General features: G+C 35.2%; 1 protein-coding gene across 1 annotated transcript in view; it reads right to left on the bottom strand.

Moving 5' to 3' along the window:
* Nucleotides 1–25,032, bottom strand: part of LRP1B (LDL receptor related protein 1B) — a 2,016,348-nt gene that overhangs the window by 1,689,098 nt on the left and 302,218 nt on the right. Inside the window, exon 2 of the mRNA XM_030916410.1 lies at nucleotides 2,773–2,895. Coding sequence (XP_030772270.1) covers nucleotides 2,773–2,895 — 123 coding nt within the window. The remainder of the gene's footprint in view (nucleotides 1–2,772; nucleotides 2,896–25,032) is intronic.

Raw genomic sequence — 25,032 nt, 5'->3', positions numbered from 1 at the left:
GTTGCCTTTAAGGATATTCAGCAATGTTAATGTTAGAGGATAAAATACGAATGGCCAAAGTGAAGAAACATTTTAAATTTGAATCCATCAAATGTTATTGGAGAGAAAAGGACTATATACTTAAACAAACAACTGCCAAGAATATCTTGAGCAGGTATTAATTTTATTTTACAAACTGAGTAAGCAGAATATCAATCTCTATTTTTAATTAACTGACATTCTATTTCCAATTTGAGGCCTCTGTCTGCTAAAAGCCCCTAATCTCTGTGAACTGAAGGACCCCCTTATTACACAAATTCAAGGTGGTATGTACCTTATCAGCAGGGCGGTTGTTCAAATATTTAACAGAATTGCAATGGGACTTTAACCATTTTTAGTAGATGCCTAATCAATCAGGGTGAATACTGCTCAGTGCATACAGGCCTGGTCCACTGGTGCGTGCCTGCTGGGTATCTGCCATGATTTTAGAGACATGGAGTGGGTATAGGAGGAGGGCGGAATATTTGTCATCACCTACTTTGACATGCATTGAGAGGTCTCTTTTCTCTCTGGACTTTACCTACTAACTACACAGGTTACTACTGCCCCTTTAGACACAAAATTTCTCCAGTCTGATTCTCCACTGAGCTCCCTCTTGAGCACAAATGGAACATCCTTGTTCACCATTCTTTACCATTATGAAGGAGACTCTGGCCTAGAAGCGCCATGCTACCATTTCTTCTCAACTACTATTGCATTGTACCAGTCACACAGTTCTATGGCATTTCTCCTCCACCCTGGCTTTCCTGCATATGAATTCTGCAAATCTATGTCATGTCCTTGTTTTTTTCTCCATCACGGAATTCATGGGAGGATCAGGGCGGAATGTGAGAACCTATTACCAAAATTAAAGAACCCTGACTCTTACTCTGATTATGCTATGTCAGTCTTTCCTTGTAGCTAAAGAGGAGAGAATTTCATTTCTAGATAGCACTTGAAAAGCAGAGGGCTAAAGCTTAAAGAGAGTTGGGATATTGAAATGTGGTCTCACTATTTGTATAATGTAGGACCAAAGCATTTATTATTGTTGTGTTTCCACATTCCTATATCTCTTCATTCGTATGCACAATACTGAGATTTATCTTCCCTTTTCAAACACCTTTATTAAGATGTAATTGACAGGACATAATTTACCCATTTAAAATGTGCATTCCCGTGTTTTAAAACATATCAACAGAGTTGTGCAAGCATCATCACAATCTAATTTAAGAACATTTTCATCAACCCCCAAAAGACCATATATTCAATAACAGTCATTCTTCATTCCCTTCCCTGTAACCCACCTTACCTAGCTCCTGGTAACCCCTTCTCTGCTTTTCTATCTCTATAGATTTGCATATTTTGCATCTTGTATATGAAGGGAATCACAAAACATGTGATCTTTTTTGATGCGCTTCTTTCCCTTAGCATATTTTCCAGGTTCATCCATGTTGTAGCATGCACGAGTCCTTCATTCCTTTTTATTACCAAATAATATTCCTCTATATGGGTTTATCACAATTTATGCATTAGAATTTTTCCTGTGAATCTTTTATTTTTAACTTATCTGCTGAGAACCTTGTCTATGCTGTAAGGAGTCTAGTAAAGAGTTTTGAAAGGATTTGGGGAGTTAACTAGTGAAATTGGTGAAAATTAGAAATGTAGTAGTAAATGATTATAATCTCTTCCTGTGGAAAAAGTGATTGGCTCAAAATAAAGAGAAGCAATTCTTGCAAATATTCAAGTATTCACTGTTTGAGAAACCTTAAAAAGACTGTTGAACATAAAGGAAATTAGTAAGCATTTGCCTCTAACAGCAAGGTTTTCTTCAAAACTGTCTGCAAGACTTGAAAACGGGTAAATGAAAATGGAAAATGGAACCAATAATTGTTATTTCAACATTATCAAGCAATGAAGATCATGTATTTTTTTTCACATTAATTTCATACAACTATGTGGTTACTCTGGGGATGATATTGACATGTCAGCATACCTGGTTGCCTGAGGAGCACAGGTTGATATGAGAAGTTCTAGAAATATCACTACCAATATTCAGAGGACTGTTCATACCCCTTATGATAAGTGGGTATTAAAAAAAGTGGGCCATATGTAGCTATGGTCATATTATTATTTATAATTTTGTTATAGTGGTATTTGTAATATGGAGAAAGCCTTCGGTGGATTCCAAGTTATAGTAGTACAACTATGATTAGGATTCATGTATACTAAGGGTTTCTGAATGTGATATTATAAAGACAAATATCCTAACTCTATGAATGGATAAAGTTTCTATCTTTCAGTCTCAAAGGAAACTAAGTTCAATTATATGTGTAGTGCCTTAAAATATTAATAGAAATAACATGGGAACTAAAGCTTGATTTTTCTGATATTCCTTCTGTCTCAAAATGTGTGAGATAATTTATTGGGGAAGGTCTTTTCCCTTTTAGTTCTATATTTTAAATAATTTTTTTCTCAAGTCATTTTTTTTTTCTAGTGTTAACACAATCACATTGAAATAATTAACCTCACATTTTCTTCCTTTCATAAGTTAATTCACACTCCAAAACTGCATCTTATGCTCTCCTCCACATACTTATATTTTAAAAAACACAAACAAAAGGTTTCAAATTTCTTAGACTATTCAGAAAAAAAAAAAAAAAGAATAATCTAGAACAGCAGTCATCTGTGAAAACAACTGACATTTAGTTTGACATGTAAGATAAATCCGAATGGCATGAGAACCTTTCTACTCACAGGTATCTAAAGACTCGTCTGAATCATCAGGGCAGTCAGGGTCCCCATCACACAGCCAGCTCTGGGAGACACAAGTCACATGATCATGGCAAAGAAATTCACCAGGATCACACAACTGCTGATCTGAAAATGAAAATGTTTCGAAATAAAATATGAATGATCTGAACATGGGCAGAAGGAGCAGTACAAAGATGAAATGTGAGAAAGCAATACATAAAAGGCACATGAATATGATCCACATTTTCTGTTCAGCAACAAAGACAAACCAATTATTTTTCTTAATTTTAACTACTCAGCTCAAACACACAATTTTAATACACTTGACTTTGTTATAGATTCACACAATCTGTTCTGGAAATAGTCAAAAATTCTGTCTGTGTTTATGACTCAGGGCTTTATCGGATCAAAGACGGAATATAGGTATTTCAGCAAGTAAGTTTTATATAAGATGTTGAATCAAAGCAGAGGCTCTTGAGCATAGAAATTTTAGTTTCTCAGCTCCGAGAGAAAGAAAAAATCACTTGAGTTAAGTATTAATATTATAGTTAAAAATCCATTTCTGAGTATTCAGTTCTTAATCATCCATCCCGATACTGGGACTTCGTGTCTCTACGTGAGTTGGATACCCAATATCACAGTATTTTCTTTTTCTTTTCTTTTCTTTTTTTTTTTTTTTGCCATGACTTCCAAGGTGACAACTTCTGCTACTAGATGGCAGAAGTGATAGTAAACTTCCATAAGGTGTTTTTTTCCTAACTCAGATGTTCTACAGTTGGTTGTGACTAAAATGTCTGCTATTTTCCTTCGTTTCAGGATATTTGATATCTGTAGCCTTTCCTCAAGTCCTCTCAAACTCGTCAGATGTTTGTTTTTTCACAACATATTTACTTATATCATGTGAGTCCCTTTAAAAACTAATTCTTCTTTACATCTTAGTATGCCTGAAATAGGAATGTTTCTTACAATCACGGTCTCTGAATGTGAAGAAGTGTTGGGAATACCTTAGCCATTATATTTCATGGTAATTTTGTTATGTGTATATGAAAATAACTTAAGATTAAAACATAACCAACATTAAATAGCTCTCGGTGAGCTCTTTCAATAAATATCAAATAAAAATTTTAAGTGATATGAAAGCATTAGGCCATAACTTAATTGACACTTTTGCCCGAGCAATATGGAAAATAATACTACATATTACTCTCAGTGGTATCCTAGATGTGATTTAATATGGTACATATTTCCTTTCTCTCCCTCAACTTCCCTCCTCCTGATACCAGCAGCATAAATTTCAGTAAATATGCGTTACAAACACATATATCTTTAAAATCTAGATTTGTGGGGTATGAGTGTAGCCTTTTCCATATTCAAGCTATAGCTATTTTATCTTATTATATTTTCATTAAGTTAACCACCAATGACATGCTCATCACCATCACTATCATAATGATTTTTTTACATTAAGTTGCTTGAGCATACTTTGTATTTGGCCTCAGACTTGGTGCTGTAGAATCAAAGAGGTAGAAGCCAGTCTTTGTCTTAAAGGATCCAATAGACTAGTTGTGTCTACAGATCTCACTCCCCATAAAATGGTAAAAGAAGAGGCCACAGGAAGAGACAGGTTGAAACAACAACAACAACAACAACAAATAGTTTTGGGATGCCTGCATTCCTCTCAAGATGGGTGGGCTTTGGATAAGTGGAATACAGGACATTACAGATAAAGTTTAATCAGTTGCTAAGGTAATAATTATTGCAGTGCATTTGAGATAAAATACATTTTCTACTGAAATGGAAATGTCATTCAGGTTATAAGACCTGGGTTTTCCCCACCAAACAGTAGTGTGTGATATTTATAAATATGCTTGAATGCTAGAGGAGAAGTCCTTACATTTTGCTTTATACTGTCACATAATTTTTGAAGTTAATGTAGAGAAAGAGCATGAAATAAAATTCAAATTATTTTGCTTATAGATAAGGAGACCACGTAATTTATCACCAAGCTGAGAGAGTTCTGAGACTGAAAGCAGGTTTATTAGTAATTACACTGGGACAACAGGTATAAACCAAGTTTATCCCAGAAAAGTCAGAATGGATGTTCATTTTATCTATAGCTACTTTGTGTTTGATCTATGATCTTGAAATGCTAGATTTTACCTCCATTCCTCCTAAACCATAAAAAATTGTTATGTGGAGAGGGGGAAATGTCATTCCATAGTGTGTAACTCAGTGAATAATTGATAAGTACTTGTTGAAAATATAAAGAAGTAAAGAAGACCATAAAAATGATTTATGGTGTTGGAATAGAGCATCTTAAAAACATAGATCAAGATCAGTTATGAAGGACCTTGATTGCCATTACAAGTATTCTGTCTGTAATTTGAAGCCATGGAAAATACTTAAGAAAAGGTAATTAATAATAAAACATGCTACAAAGCCATCCCCTAGGAGACTCTTACAATTCTCTAGAGAAGAGTTCAAGATGATTGGACTAAGGTATTGGGGAATTAAATGAATTCTAATGAATTCTAATCATAAACACTCTGATTCAAGTGATGTGACATATGAGTTAAGAATTGGTGACTAAATACTTGAAAGGCCCCAATATGTCTTCAAGTATATAAACTTAAACAATGGATGGCATCGTAAGACCAAGTAATGATATGTAGATAGAAAACAAACAAAAAAAAAAGACTGGGTTCATGTGTACATGTGTCTGTGAGCCTGCTCATGGTGTGGAGTGGAATAATAGTAGAAATAACAGAGGAATAAATAGTGAATGTTTTATAGTGCGATGTAGTGCAAAAAGCACCACCCCATCTCAATTTGTTCATTCATTTATTTATGCCACACATATTATTGAACTTCTACTGTGTTCTAGGCACTAGGGACACCATAATGAAAATAAATAAATAAAAATAGAGTGGAATGCCTGTGATCATGGATCTTACATTATAAAGGGAGGAGAGAAACAAAAACAAAACAAATGAGCTAAGTGTATAGCATATTAAAAGATAAACCTTATTGAGAAAAGTAGAACAGAGTTTGGAGGCAGGTACATTCAAATAGATGGTCAGAGTATATCTCACAGAGAATATGACATTTGAATAAAGGCTGAAGTAAGGTGAGAGTGACACCCATTTGAATTAAAGGTCAAGGGCTAAGGATTTGAGGCAGGAGGGTGCTCAGCAAATTTAAGGAACACAAAAGAGGTCAATGTGCTTGCAGAAAAAGATAAATTAGGAAAAGATGTGGTCAGGGAGTATGGGATTCCAGAGATCAGGTAAATTTTTTTTTTTTTTTTTTTTTTACTGAAAACAAACAAACAAATAAAAAACAGGATGGAGGACCATTAAAAGATTCTGAGGAGTGTAACAGTGTTAACAACTTTTTCACTCCCATAGTTCTGCAAGTGACAGGGAGGGTTACAGCTCGTTGACTCCTGCAGTCAGCAGCTCAGTGGGTGGGAGCGTTACAGCTCTTTGCTTCTGCCATTCAGGGAGTTCTGGGTTCTTGTGCCACAACCAATAATAAGGCACGCAGACTGGAGAGGGTTAAGGCAGAGATTTATTAAGTGACAGAAAAGATGTCAGCAGCAAGAGGGGCCCCAAAAGAGGGTTGCCTGCTGTGGGGCTAGGTTTGGGGTTTTTATGGGCTGAGAATGAGGAGGAGTGGGTTGACTGGTCTATGAGCCGTTTTTGAAAATGCAACACTCAGGAAGAGATAGGATAGTGTAAAGAACCAATTGGAGGCAAAAGTGAAGGCTTGGCCCACAACCAGTTGAGAGCTTTCGTGACATTTCACTTTTTGCAAATGAAGAATTTGTCTGTGGCCAATCACAGAAAGACAGATATATGTAAAACAGACGAAAGGTAAGACATAATCGGGAGGAAGAGTACAAAATGGGACAAAGGCACCAAGGGGAGAGAAATGTGCCCCAAAAAAATAGTGAAATTTCTTCATCTGGGCTCACAGAGTGGGTGTTTCCATATAGGGATGTGGGCTTTTTCTTATCTGGAGCCTGCAGCTTGATTTTCAGGCTGTTTTTGGTTTGAAGGAGTTCTATCGAGGACCTGCCCTGCCTGACTCAGTGGTTTCTTTCTTCCTCCTGTCTCATCAGGATCTGGCTTACGTTTTTAAAGAATAATTTTGTCTACTATGTTGAGAATATATACTGCAGTGAAGGTGGAAGCAGGGAGATCAACTAGAATTTTATTGCAATGATCCGGGTGAGAGGAGAGGGTACTGTGGAAAAACACATTGGTTGAATGGAATTTCAAGACTGTATTTAAAGAGGAAACTGAAGTCAAATATTATGTTAACCATCTAATAAATGCCAGGATCTTAAATTCAGATATTTGAACCCAAATCTATAACTTTCCAACCATTTAAAAAATATACTGATTACGGGATGTTTTGGAGACATCCAAGAAGAAATGTCTAATAGTGAAATATTTAAGTCTATAATTCAGGAGACTGGGTAAAAATGGAAACCAAAGAGAACTGGGGCTAGAAGAAGTTAGTGAAAAACTATAGGAATAGGAAAAGAAATAGCTGTAGACTAAATTAAAGTGCGAGGAGGGTAGGGGATGAATAGGTGGTCAAAAGAAAGAGGCAAAGAGGTAAGGGTAGGTCAGGCAGGGAGACAGAGGAAACAAGGTCCAGCCACAGATACAGGAGGAGGATGCATGGGGAAAGGAGATTTACTAAAGTTATGTGAAATTCTGATAACTGAAGCACTCATGACAAAGTTCAAGCACAGTGAGTTCAAAAATTTAGAGTAGACACATAGGCTGAGGGAAAGATATCAGTAGAGGAAGAGAGACTAGAGGCCCAAGAAGAAGGTGAAAGTAGAGCTATGTGCCGGAGAAAAACTTGTAGAGGTGGAATAAGAACTGAAACAATAGTAGAAACACTTGCCCTGAGGAAAAAGGATGGAAAAATGAAATAGATCGATTTTTTGCTGGTAGGGAAGAAAGTTAACATAGTCATAGTTGGTTGTGTTTTCTCAAAGAACTGAGAAGCAGGATTAGTTTTAGAAATCTGAAGAAGGTAGTGAGAGGTGAAGCCAGTGGGACTTCCTGGGTCGAGTGAGGACTTGGAGGACTTTTCTATCCTAGAAGAGGATTTTAAATGCACCAATCAGCACTCTGTAGCTAGGACTGTAAAATTGACCAATCAGCACTCTGTAGCTAGCAAGAGAATTGTAAAATGTACCAATCAGCACTCTGTAAAAATGCACCAATCAGTGCTTTGTAGCTAGCAAGAGGACTGTAAAATGCACCAATCAGCACTCTGTAAAATGCACCAATCAGTAGGATCCTAAAAGTAACCACTTAGAGGGAGGATTGAAAAAAGGGTACTCTGATAGAAAAAAACGGAACACGGGAGGGGACAAATAAAGGAACAAAAGCTGGCCGCCCCAGCCAGCAGCGGCAACCCGCTTGGGTCGCTTTCTATGCTGTGGAAGCTTTGTGCTTTCACTCTTAACAATAAACCTTGCTACCGGTCATTCTTTGGGTCCGTGCCATCTTTAAGAGCTGTAACACTCACTGCTAAGGTCTGTGGCTTCATTCTTGAAGTCAGCAAGACCACGAGCCCACCGGAAGTAACCAACTGTGGACACAGTAGAACAGTAAAGGGTGGTAAAGGTTTAGAATAATTGCTGTAGAGTTAGGAAAGGAATCAACTAAGAATTTGTGAAAGAATAACTTTCTAATAGCAATGAGGATCCAGCTAAGGTTAACAAGTATACAGTTGACAGTTGGATGTTTTGTTCATTTTACTTTGTCTTAATATCCAAATAGTCTCCTATATGGAGGCGTAGATATAGAATAATTCTTAGGGAAAATCTCAGAAGAAAATCTCTTGGGAAAATACGCAAACCAACTGTGATGGTTAATACTGTCAACTTGATTGGATTGAAGGATGCAAAGTTTGTTCCTGGGTGTGTCTGTGGGGGTGTTGCCAAAAGAGATTAACATTTGAGTCAGTGAACAGGGAGAGGCAGACCCACCCTCAGTCTAAGTGGGGACAATCTATTCTGCTGCCAGCGTGGCTAGAATAAAAGCAGGCAGAAGAAGGTGGAAGGACTACACTGGCTGAATCTTCTGGCCTCCACCTTTCTCCTGTGCTATGTGCTTTCCGCCCTCAAACATCAGACTCCAAGTTCTGCAGTTTTTGAGCTTTTGGACTTACACCAGTTATTTGCCAGGGGCTCTCAGACCTTCAGCCACAGACCAAAGACTACACTATCAGCTTCCCTACTTTTGAGGTTTGGGGACTCAGAATGACTTCCTGGCTCCTCAGCTTCCAGATGGCCAGATCACAAGGGACTTCACCTTGTGATCACGTAAATCAATTCTCCTAATAAACTCCCTTTCATATATTCATTTATCCTACTAGTTCTGTCCCTTCAGAGAACCCTGACTAATACACCACCCATTCTCAATACTCATATGTATATAGAGATATACACAAATCCATCATGCTTCAAAAATGACTTTTTTTTTTTTTTTTCAGGAGTAAGATAGACTTAATGGGATTTACCTAATGAGCCTATGTTATCAGCTTGCTAAGGCAAGTTTCAACCTTTAAAGACAATTTACACTGTTACCGTTTTGGGGACAGTTTTATATTATACCTCTAGGAAATCACAGTTAAGAATAGCCTGCTATATAACCCACCTATTTATTTTTCAATCAGATATTCCTTTTCAAAGTCAGTTTTTAAAAACATTAGACATAGGATTCAAACGAAAAAAAATTTCAGTATTTCAAGATGATTACCTAAACATATATCCACCCTATTGAGTTCCTTGAATCAGAAGCTAAACATGTTGTATATATGTGTGTTTTTCATTTTTCTTATTTAATGCTTCATCCCACACTTCTGAGATAGTCAGACTAATCTTATTTTAAATGTCTTCCTATTATATGAAACATAGTGTTTTACACTGTCATTAAAACAAGGAGCTTATGAAAATGTGAAGGCGGTTTCACTTACATCCCTAAGGAAGAAGATCAATGCTAGTACCATGTATATCTCTTTATAGTAATAGATTCTTGCAATCAAAAGGCATGAAAAGATTAGGACAAGCATAGCCTACACAGTTTACTCAGTTTGGATTCACCCTGGCATGAGAAAAGCTTAGTATAATTATCCTTCTATACTTATATAAAAACATCTAATTATGTATTTTAATAGAAATTTATAATAAATATTTTTGAAAGTTGGATATAGTCATAGCTGAAAAAAAGTATATACATGAGTTGTCACAGACTAGCTAATTTATATTTTCTCATTTTAAAATCAAGATGAACTGCTAATTTGGATCTTTTCAGAAAACAGAAATGAAGTCAAATACTAAAACTAACATCAGCAGGGGTCTACTCCACAACTATGTAACCCCCATCTCCTTGAATATTTTACCATGATTAATTTACAAAAATCATATACCATCTTTCCTAAAAGTTCACTTGTTATACTAATGTTGTATATACTAATATTACCTTAATAATTGCCTAATGAATGTATAAAAGGGCACTATAGAAAAACTTTAAGGAAATATAAATGATTCATTCTGGTAGCTAATTACAAATTAAACATAAAGGAGGGATAGCATGCATTAAACAGCAGTATCCCTGGGGACTCAGATAATAAGGCTTAAAAATACTTTCAAAGAATAGGTAAGATAGATACAATCGTCTGAAGAGCTAAGTATTAGGGAAATGCTGTGACTTATGTTTTCAGAGTTTAGTTAACATCAAATACTTATTTATTGTCTCTACATCTCATTGCTAATTTAAACATAGAATGTTTCATGACATAGGATGATTCATACCACAACACTCATAACTGCTAAAAGAGAAATATGGTTGTATTTTCTTTTGTCTCATATAGCAGACAATGAATTCATTACCAGGAGAACAGAATTCTTGTAGAGGCCTACAGAAGATATTACAAATGCAGCTTCAAATTTTGATAAAGTTCATGTAATGTAACAAGAACAACGTTAGTTATCAAATATCAAGTACCTTAATCCCTTTCCTTTACATTCACCTGCCTCAGAAAAATGTACAGATGTAGATAAAGCATAAATTGTTCAGAATTCCATTTAAATTGTTTTTCATAATACGGTTAGAGGTCTTCTTTCTAAATACTTTCTTCTACTGTCATTTTACCAATTCAACATACACTTTTAACTCTCATTATTATTCTATTCACTTTCCCTAAATATAACACACACATATATATATAATTTTTTTTTGAGATGGAGTCTCACTCTGTCGTCCAGACTGGAGGGCAGTGGCACCATCTCGGCTCACTACAAGCTCTGCCTCCCAGGGTTCACGCCACTCTCCTGCCTCAGCCTCCTGAGTAGCTGGGACTACAGGTGCACGTCACCATGCCTAGCTAATTTTTATATTTTTAGTAGAAACTGGGTTTCACCATGTTAGTCAGGATGGTCTCCATCTCCTGACCTCGTGATCCACCCACCTCGGCCTCCCAAAGTGCTGGGGCTACAGGCGTGAGCCACTGCACTTGGCCAACATTTCTATATCTTGACTGTTATAATCCTTTGTTTGGGATGCCCTTTCCTATCTAACACATTTCTAATCAATCATTCACTAAAGTCTAATGGTATTTTAGATCCTTTAATAAAAACTTTCTGGCCGGGTGTGGTGGCTCATGCCTGTAATCCCAGCACTTTGGGAGGCCAAGGTGGGCAGATCACGAGGTCAGGAGTTTGAGACCATCCTGACCAACATGGTGAAACCCCATCTCTACTAAAAATTCAAAAATTAGCCAGGCATGGTGGTGTGTACCTGTCATCCCAGCTACTCAGGAGGCTGAGGGAGGATGATTGCTTGAACTCGGGAGGCAGAGGTTGCAGTGAGCTGAACTCATGCCACCGTACTCCAGCGTGGGCAATAGAGTGAGATTCCATCTCAACAACAACAACAAAAAAACAAACTTTCCCAGTGAACTTTTTCTTTTTCTTTCACTGGATGCACAACACTCTACTCAAAACACCAAAAAACTTCTATTGTACTTTGCTGCATATATTGTACCTACTGTGTGATGAACTTCTAGAGGGCAGGGGGTTCTGTTCTAAGACTTCATGTTTACAATAACATAAGACTTCAGGCTACAGGACACTATATTATGTGAGATAAGCCAGGAAAAGAAAGTTAAACATCTTAAACATGACATGTTGTCTTTCCTATGTGGAAGTTACAGAAGTTTATCTTATAGAAGTAAAAAGTGGAACAGAGGATACTAGGGGTTGGGAAGGATAGTGGGACGGGGGGATAGGAAGAAATTTGTTATAGGATACAAAATTACATCTAGATAGGAGAAATAAATGTCTAGTGTTCTGTATCACTGTAGAATTACTATGATTAACAATAATATATTATAGTTTCAAATAATGAGAAGGAGGATATTGGACGTTGCCAACACCAATAAATGATAAATGTTTGAGATGATAGATATGCTAATTACCCTGGTCTTATCACTGTACAATATATTTATGGAAACATCATTATCTGTCCGAATATGTACAATTATTATACGTCAAAAACATAATTACAGAAGACTTCAATGAAAAACATCAAATTTTCTGCCAATAATTATACATTATTTTTGCAAAAAGAGGAGCTAAAAGAAAAACCAAAGCAATACTAGTATTCTGTGTTTTATTTTCAGGATGATAAATAGATTTTTTTTTTTTTTTTGGTGATAGTTAATTGCCAAAATAAAATTAAGTTCTCCCATGGTTAAAATGAAATACCTGAATAGTAAGGATTACACTATATAAAATTAAAACAACCATGAAAACTGAAAAGCAAGCTTGAGATTCAGTGTTACCCTCCAGAGTCTCCTAAAGACTGCAGAAAATCAGAGTTTTACAATAGCTGGCGTACAATGGTAAGTTAGCCAAACATGTTATAGTTTTTTGCAAAAGATAATTCCTTTAGGAATAAAACATCTGTAAGTACAAGATAAAATGTACTCACTATCTTAAGTCTATAATTAATAGGAATAGAAAAATATATTTGGATTATGTACATTTTAGGGGCTTGGGGTTGGGGAAGGTAGACCAAAAATGCTTGGACTAGGACAGTTCCATCTTGCAAAGAAAATATTATTTACAAAATGGCTGGCTTATTGAAAAATAAACCCTGTTAGACACTCTAAGATTACCATTTATGGTATCACTCATCTATGATAAACCCATCCTGAAAAATCAGCAGAGCCTTGAATTGGAAGGGCATTGAGGAATGAAAAGTATCTATATTTCAATAGTATAACATGATTTTTAATCAATAATTTTTATTAGCATGCTGAGAGAGTATTATTAGAACCTTACTCTATAGACATATGTGCACATACACCCACACAATAGGTACACAAGTTTGCATGTTTTAACATTGATGTACAATGCTAGCTAGAGCTAATTCATCCTTGAAACTAAGATGGATTGAGAGACAAGCCAAATAAGAATACAATTTGAAATTGACTAAAATTGAATAACAGCCCTATGGTAGGCTGAATAATGGCACCCCCAAAAAGATCACATCCTAATTCCTGGAATCTGTGAATATTTTACCTTACATAGTGAAACGGACTTTGCAGATGTGATTAAGTGAAGGATCCTGAGGTGGGGGATAATCCTAGATTATCCTAGTGGGCCCAATATCATCACAAGGGTGCTTGTCAGGGGGAGATCAGAGAGCAGAGCAGTACATGTGCCAGGAAAGAAGAAGCTGTAATGTGAGAAAGGGTCCAAGCATCAAGGAATGTAGTCTAACTCTAAAAGCTAGCAAAGACACGGAAAAGGATCATCACCTAGAGCCTCCAAAGGAACTCAGCCCATTGAGCACTCTTCAGGCTTCTGACTGCCACGCTGTAGAAATTTGTATTGCTTTGAGTCCCTCAATTTGTGGTAATTTGTTACAATAGCAAAGAGAGACTAAAACAATTTCCTAGTTTCATGGCACAGCCAAGACATCACAGGTGTAAGCCTGATGTAATGAGTAAGAAACAAGCATGTTGCAAGCTAGTGTAACATTAAAGGCCTTTTTCTCCTTTGTCACTTTTAGTTTCAACATGATCTACTTTTACATAAATTGGCTTTTCTTCTCCTTGATGTCAAATGTCAGTTCTGATACACTGGCACAGGATGAAGGCCAGCAATAATGACTAGAAGCACGTGACTGAATTTTATGAAAAACATTATAAATCATTAATAATTTGTAAGTAGCTGGTATCTGAGAAATGTATGAATTGGGAAGTATATATTTTTGTGTACAAGTGTGTATACATGTTTTTATTCTTGGGAGATGGAAAAATACAAAAACATGATAATGTCCTTCACCAAAAAATTATAATAGTATATTTTTATGCTTTCTATTGGATGCTACCAAATGTGTAATCATTCTATGCCTTATTAAGCACCAAGTGTTTTTGGAGCTGCAGATGGCAATTTGTACTCACAAAAACATCTTATATAAAACCGAGACAAAATTGAAAACTTGAAGAAGTACATTATCCCCAGGAAGAAGCTTCGCTCATTTATCATTTCTATCATAATGAACAAGTGAAAAGTACCTCTGCAAACATTTCAAATCCAATTTGACATTTAATTTTCAGGGAGAATGTAGGGATTTTTTTCCTTAATCATTTAAACACTGGTAGGTTTCTTGTGTTTTTTTTTTTTTTCGACAGTGATATAGGAAATTACAAAGCATTCAACATAGACCTATCTGGAACTAACTGCTTCTTCACCAAAAAATACCCACACACACACACACAAACACACACACACACACACACAGATATAAGAATAAAAACCCTGTCTTTTATTTAGCAAGAGACAAAGGATATATATTCAGTGGAATAAAGCTGACACATTCAACATGGTTGACTGGAGTTTTTATTATCATTGGATTAATGCTTTGCAGTTGTGTGTTCTTTTCTGAAATTTCAGTAGAAATGCTCTATTTCCTTTTAACCTGCCCTTTTTCAAAGGCCCATTCAAATGAATCAGCAAGAGTTATTTCATATACTACCATGTTAAGGAAGAGGAAAATTTTGACATCTCCCTCATAAATGTAAAAGAAAAAGCCTAAATTATTGACACTTCCTTGCAGGCTCTATTTTCTAAATCCTACGTGATCCTTATCCAATCTCCCATGTGGTACCAAAATTCACATTTTTTTTTTTTCCTCATCTCTAGACTCAGTGAGATATGAAGCAGATGGTTAGACTTTGGCTTTTTCAGGGATGACGTGAAATCTCCTATCTATTATGCTGTGTTTTAACCGTTAAAGGCCCTTCAAAGACTACATTTTTTATCTTGCTATTATTTTAATCTTAAAATACATTTAAAATCAAAATTCCTTGTTCCCTATTTTAAAAGGTTCTAAACTTACTCATTTATTTAATACTCATTTACTGTGCACCAAAGTAGGCACTAAGAATATAATGATGGAGACAACAGGGGTCTCTCCTCCCACAAGCTGAGGATGGTTTAGTAAAGGGGTGGGTAAAAATAGAAATACTTACAATAATGTGAGGTAAGTGCTAATATAGGTGCATCTGGAGTGCTGCTGGAAGAGCAATGAAAATAGAGCAACACATTCTGTGGACAGAGCTGCAGTTAGGAGTTCAGATAAGGAGAAGATGTGCAGAGTGTATTGTTAATTGCCTACCCAGCAGCAGTTTTTGCCATTTTGAAAAATACCACTTTTCACTATGGAAATAGGGAAGAATGTATGCCTGCTTTCCCCATCTCTCTTCTAGCTAGTGCATGGGCATGTGGCCAGTGTTGATGAATGACAACTAAGATAAAGAGTTATCTAGGATTCTCCTGGCAAAAGGTTTCCTTTCAAATGAAAAGAGAAGAAAAGAAAAGAAAAAAAAAGAAAAGAAAAGAAAACAAGAGAAAAGAGAAAAGAAAGAAAAGAAAAGCTTGCAAAGAGAAGCTCTCTTGCATTGCTCTAGATTGTGAGCGCTTCAGGTCTGGGGTAGCTGTAGCCATCTTAGGAGCGTGATGCTAAGCGAGAACATGAAGGCCAGCACAGTGAGGATGAGGTAGAAAGTGCTCAACAACTGGGTCTTAGGTAATAGTAGTGATATCACTATTGCTTAGTCACTGTGTGTTGGGTGATTATACTAACAATCAGAAGTAAATGATACAGTCATCAGAGAAGCATCCCTGAAAAGGTCTTTCTTTAACATTTTAATAAAAGAATACCAGATTGTCAAGCTGACTAGGTAGAGGATAGCATACCGAACAAAAGGGAGATCACAAAGGGAAACATGGAATGTTAAGGGAATATTAAATAATAGTTCATATCATACTGTTTAGTCTGAACCAAGATTTTGCTGTTGTTATTGTTTTGAGACAGAGTCTCATTCTAGCCTAGGCTGAAGTGTGGTGGCAAGATCATAGTTCACTGCAGCCTTGATCTCCAGGCTCAAGCAATCCTTCTGCGTCAGCCTCTGGAGTAGCTAAGACTACAGGTGTCCACCACCACGCCAGGATATTTATTTATTTATTTTTTAAGTAGAGATGGGATCTCTCTGTGTTACCCAGGTTGGTCTCAAACTCCCGAGCTCAAGTGATCTGCTTTGCCCTGGCCTTCCAAAATGCTTTGATTACAGGTGTAAGCCACTGAGCATGGCCTGGGCTAAATTTAAATTTAAACTTAAACTAAGTTTAATTAGAAATTAGTTTAGAAATTAGGTTACTCACTTTGTTTTGCTTGAATATAGGCAATATCTTAATATCCTTTTTGTAGCCATTCAGTTTGGCTTTTTACTTTTCATTAAGTTGGTAGATTTTGAAAATAACTTTTTGTGGGAGATAAATAACAGCTATTGAATGTTCATTATGTGCCACATGCTAAATTAAACAAGTTGTGTATTTTATTTAATGCTTATAAAAATGCATTATTTGTATCTAACAAGTCAGATAAAACTGTTTAGAGAGTTAAACGATTTTTTCAATGCCACTCAACTAGCAGGATCAGGAGATAAATACACATCTGACAAAATGCCTGTTCTTATAACCCTTCATGGAATTTTTCTCAAGCTGGGTTTTACTGGCATTTTGAGTACAACAGTTTTATATTGGGAATGTATTTAGTACAACTCACTGCTAGGTATTACATGGAAGCAGTGCCTTCAGTGATTGTAACAGCCACGAAGGTCTCCACACATACATGTGCCTGCACTACAGATGCTGTACTAAAGACACCTGTTCAGAAACCATATAAGCATTGTTAACACTTAGCCTGCATAAAGCTATTCATATGTGGCACAAACCTTATATTTTCCAAACAGGCCTTAATGTTTTCTACTTTTCAAATCTTTCCCACCTGCTTATTGATACTTAAAAATCCATGTATGTGAGTTTCAGCTCTACAAAGGTGATATGGTTCGACTCTGTGTCCCCACCCTAATCTTATCTCAAATTGGAATCCCCACGTGTTGAGGGAGGGACCTGCTGGGAGATGGTTGTATCATGGGAATGGTTTCTCTCTTGCTATTCTCTAGATGGTGAGGGAGTTCTCACAAGATCTGATGTTTTTTTAAAGCAGTAGTTTACCCCGTGCTGCTTCGCCCGTCACCTTGTGAAGAAGGTGCTTTCTTTCCCCTTTGCCTTTCACCATGATTTTAAGTTTCCTGAGGCTGTCCAATGCATGAGGAACTGTGAGTCAATGAAAGCTCTTTTGTTTATAAATTACCCAGACTCAGGGAGTTCTTTGTAGCAGTGTGAAAATGGACTAATATAAAAGGTAACAACTATGTCTGAAAAAAGTAAACCTTTTTCTATTATTCATTTACAGCTTTCTGAATAACAGGTAAAAGAAAGGGATTTATGGAGATGGAGGCAACCATGAAGGTATAGCACAGATAAAAAGACTGAATAGTAAAAACAAAGGAGTTTGGAGTACCAGAGGCCCACTCTTTATGATTTTGTCAAGAATCTCCTTTCCTAGTATTCTCCAGAATCAAAGCCATGGAGTAAATGAACTTCATCTCCTTTTATTTCAACTGCGTCATCAAATAAATCTCTAAAATGGATGAAAGTCCTCTACAAAATAAAAAGATAGTGAGACAGTGATTTTCCTAGACTGGTTACTTTTTTTTTTTTTTGTAGACATATGTCAAAATCCTAAATTATCAAATGAGAAGAGCATCTTTATTAGTTTATGTGATGGGGGACAGAGGTCTTAGGTAGGTGGACCTGTGTTATTTCAATAGCTTTGAAATATGAAGAAAAGTTCAATGGGTTTCCCAAACATAACCATGAGAAACACAGATAATTAAGTTCTTCTCTAGAGTAGACACGTCATGAGAATTTAAGTGAAATCTCATCAAAGTAATTATTAGTTTATTAAAAGAAGAGGCCTAATGTGACATTTTAATATTAACAGAAAAGTAGAAGAGGTAACCATGAGGTCCTAAAGGAATATAAACTAAACCTCATGCTTTCAGAAGTGACATAAATGCACATATTTTCCCACATTATACCAATGCTTGTTCATTTTTCCATAATAAAGAAATTACTCAGAAACAGTGTAATCTAACAACACTCATGTTAATTTTAAGTCACATTACCAGGCTATGAATTAGAGTGTTATGTTCAAATGTTGTGGGTACTTTAATTACATATGTTATATTTGGTTAAAATAAGAACATAGAAGACAATCAAAAAGAAAAAAATCAAATCTTCTGAAGTTGACCACTTCTAGGTATTAACTGTTACCACATTTTCATATGTTCTTGCAGACTATTCTATACAGAAAAAATATGTATAAATTGTCAGCGATTTTTAAAATACTCATTATATATTGTTCTGTATATTGCCATTTTACTTAAAATATTTGTAATTTACCTTCGTATTGGTAAATATAGTTCTATATAATAATACATTTAATAAGAATATGATAGACCATTATATGACTTTTACATACTTTTCAGAAGTTTTGTTGTTTTGTTGTTGTTGTTGTTGTTGTTGTTTTGTTTGTTTGTTTGTTTTGAGATGTAGTCTCTCTCTGTCGCCCAGGCTGGAGTGCAGTGGTGCGATCTCTGCTCACTGCAAGCTCCGCCTCCATGGTTCACGCCATTCTCCTGCCTCAGCCTCCCGAGTAGCTGGGACTACAGGTGCCCACCACCACACCCGGCTAATATTTTGTATTTTTAGTAGAGGTGGGGTTTCACAATGTTAGCCAGGATGGTCTTGATTTCCTAACCTCCCGATCCACCCGCCAAAGTGCTGGGATTATAGGCCTGAGCCACCGCGCCCAGCCAGAAGTGTTAAAAAATAGGTAACAGGTAAAATTTAAAGTTATGATAACCCTGAAAGAAATCTTCAGTCAGTTGTCACACTTTAAAAATAAATTACTAATTGACTACAAGTGAGATATTTCAAAAGAATTTTATAGAATTTTTATGCACTTAGACAAATTGCCCTCCAAATATAGAGTCAAAATTTACATTGCATCATTACTTTTATCTCAAACCTAAATTTATTTTTTAAAATCTTTATCAGTCCAAGAGATTCTATCATTTTAAATATCTACATTTCTGTCAACCTCAAACATTTTCTTCATGCTTTCTAATCATTTTTAAGGACAGGCAAATTGAGAGATCCCATTGATGAGAGATGTTAGGAAAAATTCTATGAGACCCAACCATCCTTGTGCCTGTCATATAAAGAATCTTTTGTTTTTGAGAAAATTTTGATTTTAAATAAGATATTACCTCACTCTGAAAGTGTATTCTTAAAATACAGTATCCTTCTCAGAAAGATAGCTTCAGAGCTGCCCTGAGGCAGCTACATATGTGATTTCACACATGTAAGTTCTTTTGTTGAATTATCCTCTGAAATGCTCTTTTAATACGTGTGGCTGGCTAATTTTTAGAAAGAGCTTTGCCCCTTTACTTCTGAAATAAATGTCTAGTAGAGTTTTACAAAATGTTTGAATGTAAATTTTTTATGAGTAACATACTCTATCCTGTAAGCCTTTATGTTTTTTAAATAGGAGGGAAGTCAAAATACTTCCTCTGTTTGGGGGAATCTCAGCCCTAGTTCTGTCTGCCCATTCTTCATTATAAGGCCACTTATAAGACCCTAGGGATGGTCTTTCTCATGTGACTAATGTCAAGCAGGAGAACTTCTACATGAAGAATCCAGAGAGTCGACAACAGAAGACTACCCCTTCATCAGATGGTGGAACATTATATAGCCAGTATTTAGATATTGTTTGAGCATCAACTTTGATGGGAAATGAAAGGAGTGTTTTCTTCATTTGACACTTCAAAATTTCCACTGCATCAAAATTAATCTATTTAAGTGTAATCTAATTTAGGCACAGGAGGCAGAGCAAATTTTGGCATATCCTAAAGATAGAATTCATTTTATATTCATCATACTCTTTAAAAATTCACATACACAAATACACAGTAAATACTGATTCTTAAAAACTATATGTTTATAAGTACTTTATCTATATATTTATATGTATACCTATATCTTTATGTATAATATTTAGACGTACATTTATATAGACCCTTCTCATATGACTAATGCCACACAGAAGAAATTCTACATAAGGAATCCAGAGAATTGACAATGGAAGACTGACCCTTCAACAGGCAGTGGAACATTATATAGCCAGTATTTAGATATTGTTTGAGCGTCAACTTTGATGGGAAATGAAAGGAGTGTTTTCTTCATCTGACACTTTGAAATTTCCACTGCATCAAAATTAATACATTTAAGCATAATCTAATTTAGGCACAGGAGGCCTAAAGTTATATTATAAAGTTACATATATACACACACGAGAAGGTAACATCAAAGATATCTGTCACCTTTGAATCAGTGTGGAATCATTTCTATTTTCATCAGTTACCTATAACAAAATGTGCCAAAAATCTAGTTGGTCCAATCTTTTAACTTGCAAGATTTGGATCTTCAGTCTTCTTATTTATTTATATTTCTTCCTCTTCAGAGCTTAGTAAACCATGAAAATTATTCCTAAAATTATATTATTATAAAAAATTAAAGTTTTTTTTCATGAAATAAGTCAAGTCTGAAGATTTCTTGTAAATTGGAAGTTGTTCTCTTTGAGAAGTGGTTAGATATATCTTAAAAGTCCATTAGTTTATTATCAAAGATCAACCTAGATTAATTACAAAATCTATGTAGAAAGAATAATCTCTATGAATGTGCTGAGACAAAATATGAGTATATAATACCTATAATATATATTTTTGATTATCAGCAGGTAATTAGGAGGGTAATTTTTAATGATTTTAATAATTCTTGCTTTGGTTAATGTTATCTATTAATAAGACCTGACTTCTATATGATTAGAGTATCTTCTACTATGATTAAATAACTCTTGGAAGAAATTTAAATGTTTAAAAGTTATTTAAAATGCATTTATTAATTTACTTTATTTTAATAGAGGCAGAGTCTTGCTTTGTCACTCAAGCAGGAGTTCAGTGGCTCAAACAGAGCTCACTGTCTCTTTTACCTCCCAGGTTCCAGCAATCCTCCCACCTCAATCCCCAAAGTATGAGACTATGGGTGCATGCCATCATGCTTGCCTAATTTTTTCATATTTTTGGTAGAGACGGGGTTTCACCATATCGCCCAGGCTGGTCTTGAACTCCTGAGCTCAAGTGATGTGCCTGATTCTGCCTCCCAAAGTGCTGGGATTGAAGGTGTGAGCCACTGACCTTGACCTAAAATGTATTATTTTAAAAATCCAACAACTAGTAAGAGATCAGGACAAGTTAACACTTAGATAATGGAGATGAAATAAAAATATTCATCAATGCCATGTCACATATCTGTTCAATTCATAACTCCCCAAACTACGTTCTACATTCAAAGAAGACTAATTTCAATATTTGCAATTTAAAAATACAAGTTAATAAAATACCTCATTATGTCTTTATCTAACTTATTACTATTCATTATATGCATTTTTTTTGTTGTTGTTTCTCAAGGATATTTAGTGTTTATTTGATCTGGAATGATAAACACAATTATGTTAATATTATTGCATATCTTAGACATTTTCAACACACATTTTTTATTAATTATGGTAAAATTATGAAAAACTACCAAGGAAAAACATTTCTCTATCATTATTTAAATGACAGCACTGTGGTAATTCAATTTAAAAATTCAAACATTTAAATAAAGTAATTTTACATTTTTTGATGGGCAAGTAGAATAAATAATAGGAAGTTCAACCTAACTGAAAAATTGTAGTCAATATTAAAAAATACAGAAACTAAAGAGATGGACAATAGATGTTAGGAGAATAGATATTTCTATAAAGAATTGAGAAAAGATGAATAAGTAATGGTCTCAAGAGAGTTGACTCAGGGTGCTTCCTAAAATCATCATATCCTTTGCAGGAGTTTCTAACTTGTCTGGCTTTTAGGTGGGTTTTTCATAAGTTACTGTTGTGCTGGTTTCACAAGATGCCTTCAATCTAGTCAAAGCTGACTGGATCAGGGATAGGCACATGACCCAACGCAGCCAATGATGTGGTCGAATACAAAAACTCTGCCCCATAGGGATGGCAGTAAGTCATCAGTAGGATCTGGTACTCTTCCTTGTTATGGGAAGTTAACTGGTTAATCAGAATGATAAAAAGGGACTCTAAAAGTCGATAACTGGGACAAAAGCTATCAGATTAAAAAAATATATATAGGGTAGATTTCAAATCAAATGTTAAGAGCATTGGTTCAGTTACTTGCTAATTGTACCACCTCAGTCCAGCCACTGAACTTTGCTCCATTCCAGTTGCCTAACTGGGAACTGGGGAAATAACAGTTACTAGCACATGTAATTTTTGCAAAAACTGTAGAATAAGATATATAAAGGACCTAATATTACTATCAGGCAAGAGTAAGCCACCGTTATATGTTAGCTATTATAAACAGTAATAATATAATTATTACTAACATTTATATTAGCACTAGATATCTAGTGATTTTTTTGTCCTCAATTTTTTTCTATTCTCTGAGTTAACAAGACAGTTTGGACACTTCTGTGTTCCTACCAAATGTTGTTTTATAATTGTTCCTGAATACTTGTAAGGCCTAGCTGCAAAATAAGATTTTTATTTATCTCGTTTCCACATGAACTTGAGCTAACTCGAGAGAGCAAAAACTCTTTCTTGTTCTAAAGAGCATATAACTAACGCAAATATGAATTGCAGGAAAAAATATTTAAGGATGAGATTTTCCAAAAAAAAATTCTGCTGCTCCTATTCTGATTCTCTGACAAGGGACAAATTTGTGTCTAGCAGCATATTTTGTTCCTTTGCTTCTGATTTGAAGATGGAAGTTGACTCAGAGATATTTAAAGTTTTTCTTAGCATGCTGATATTTGAAGATGAAAAATCTGGTGGATAATTGTCTTCAGTGTTTTACTTTTGTAATGGATAAGTGGCAAGTTTGAGATTTCTGGACTCTAAAACAAGAAGGGACAGAGGGAAAGTCTGAACACTTCATATTTTTTTCAGTGGCTTTATCTGTTATATGTTCTCCACCTCCCCCAATAGGATTTGGATCATATACATGTCCAGTTTTGAATCTTCTTTTTTACTTGGCTGAAACTATTTTCAACGAAGTCTTAAATATCTTTCATAAGATTATATTCAGTGCATGAATAATATCCTTTATTATGCCTAAACTAAGTATTCAAGATTTCCACCCAGTTTGATTGCAGACATTTTCTGTAGCTTCAAAGATTTAGAATAAAGGCATGAGGAAAAGTGTATTATCTTAGATGGTTCGGGGGTTTTGTCAAATGTTGGGAAGTATGTGTAAATGCCCATAGCATTAATGAAAATAACACCGACAAAAGCAGCAACATATTAGGTAATTATGTGCAGTGAAGACTAAAAGTAAAAAGTTTTAACCAAAATCTATATTTTACATATATCTCACTCATTAAAATCATATTATATGCTTAATTGATATCATAATAAGTGCTCCTCCTCTAATGAAAACTGTGACCTTGGAAATTTCTCCTTAAGCTGAGTACTTATAGAAGAAAATTGAATAAAAATACATTTGGTAACAGGACTCACTCTCAGTGGGTATCTAACATTTCTGGCAGCTTTGCCTAATTTCTACAATTTCTAACCTCGTCACCTCCCACCTTTCTTATTTACTATATGAAACTATTTTTAGCATTTGAGAAACCTAAAAGTAAACAATCTATGAAATAATATCCAAACCCTGGAACAGACAAATCATCTCCCCTTCTCTCAGCATATCACCCAACACAGAACACATTCCAAGATTTCTCATAAATGCATATAGAAATAAAGTATTTTTATCATCTATTTAAAAATATTTATTTCAGCAACTTGCAGTGACAAATAAAACTAAAAGTGTTTCTCTTACCTTACTCCTACCAATGTCTGAAATAGCTCTTTCAGTGGGACAGTCTGTAATTTCAGTCTAGCTAACACCTGCACTGGTGATGCATTAGTTTAAATAAGGATAAAAAATGTAAACTCGGTGGATTTTTATATTTACATAAATTTTTAAATCAAGAATTTAATATATCTGACCTCCTGAACGTCTGGTGTCACTGAAAACCAAAGGTAAACCATAAGAGGACAAGACACTGGGTCCTAAACTGATCTCTGATGCTTTCTCCTGGACAAGTGACTCCAAGAATTTGGTCCTGATTTACCTCATCTGGAAAACTGAGCATAGTTAAGGGCATCTTAAAAATTCTCCTAGTGCTCCTGTAGTTTGAATACTGTGTTCTGTAGACATATACACAGAATATTAAAAGTTTGATACTTTTCTTATGAAATTCCCTTTAGTGAAAATTTACTAGATTAGCTTTATTTAAACGCATTAATTTCATTCCTTAATAGCCTTATCTTGCCTTTGAGTAACTTACTTTTACCTATTTCATTTATCCAACTTTGCTCTCCAAGTTATTTTTGTTAATTTCTAAAAAAATTAATTTGCACATTCAAGGACTAAAAAATAGTCACCACTTTTTATATATAAAATAATATGAATATAAACTATACGTCAGCAAAGTTAACTTTAAAATAGTATGACACAAGTTCTTAACTCGATTTTCAGATCTTTGTTGTAGACATAGTATTTTGAAAAATCAATTTTTGGAATAAGGAGATGAATCCCGAGGTGACTTCTTCAAAGCATACTATCTACATCTGG

The sequence above is a fragment of the Rhinopithecus roxellana genome, chromosome 14 (assembly GCF_007565055.1).
Source record: "Rhinopithecus roxellana isolate Shanxi Qingling chromosome 14, ASM756505v1, whole genome shotgun sequence".
Lineage (NCBI taxonomy): Eukaryota > Metazoa > Chordata > Mammalia > Primates > Cercopithecidae > Rhinopithecus > Rhinopithecus roxellana.
The sequence above is the reverse complement of the archived record's forward strand: the minus strand, read 5'-3'. Positions and strand labels throughout refer to the sequence as shown.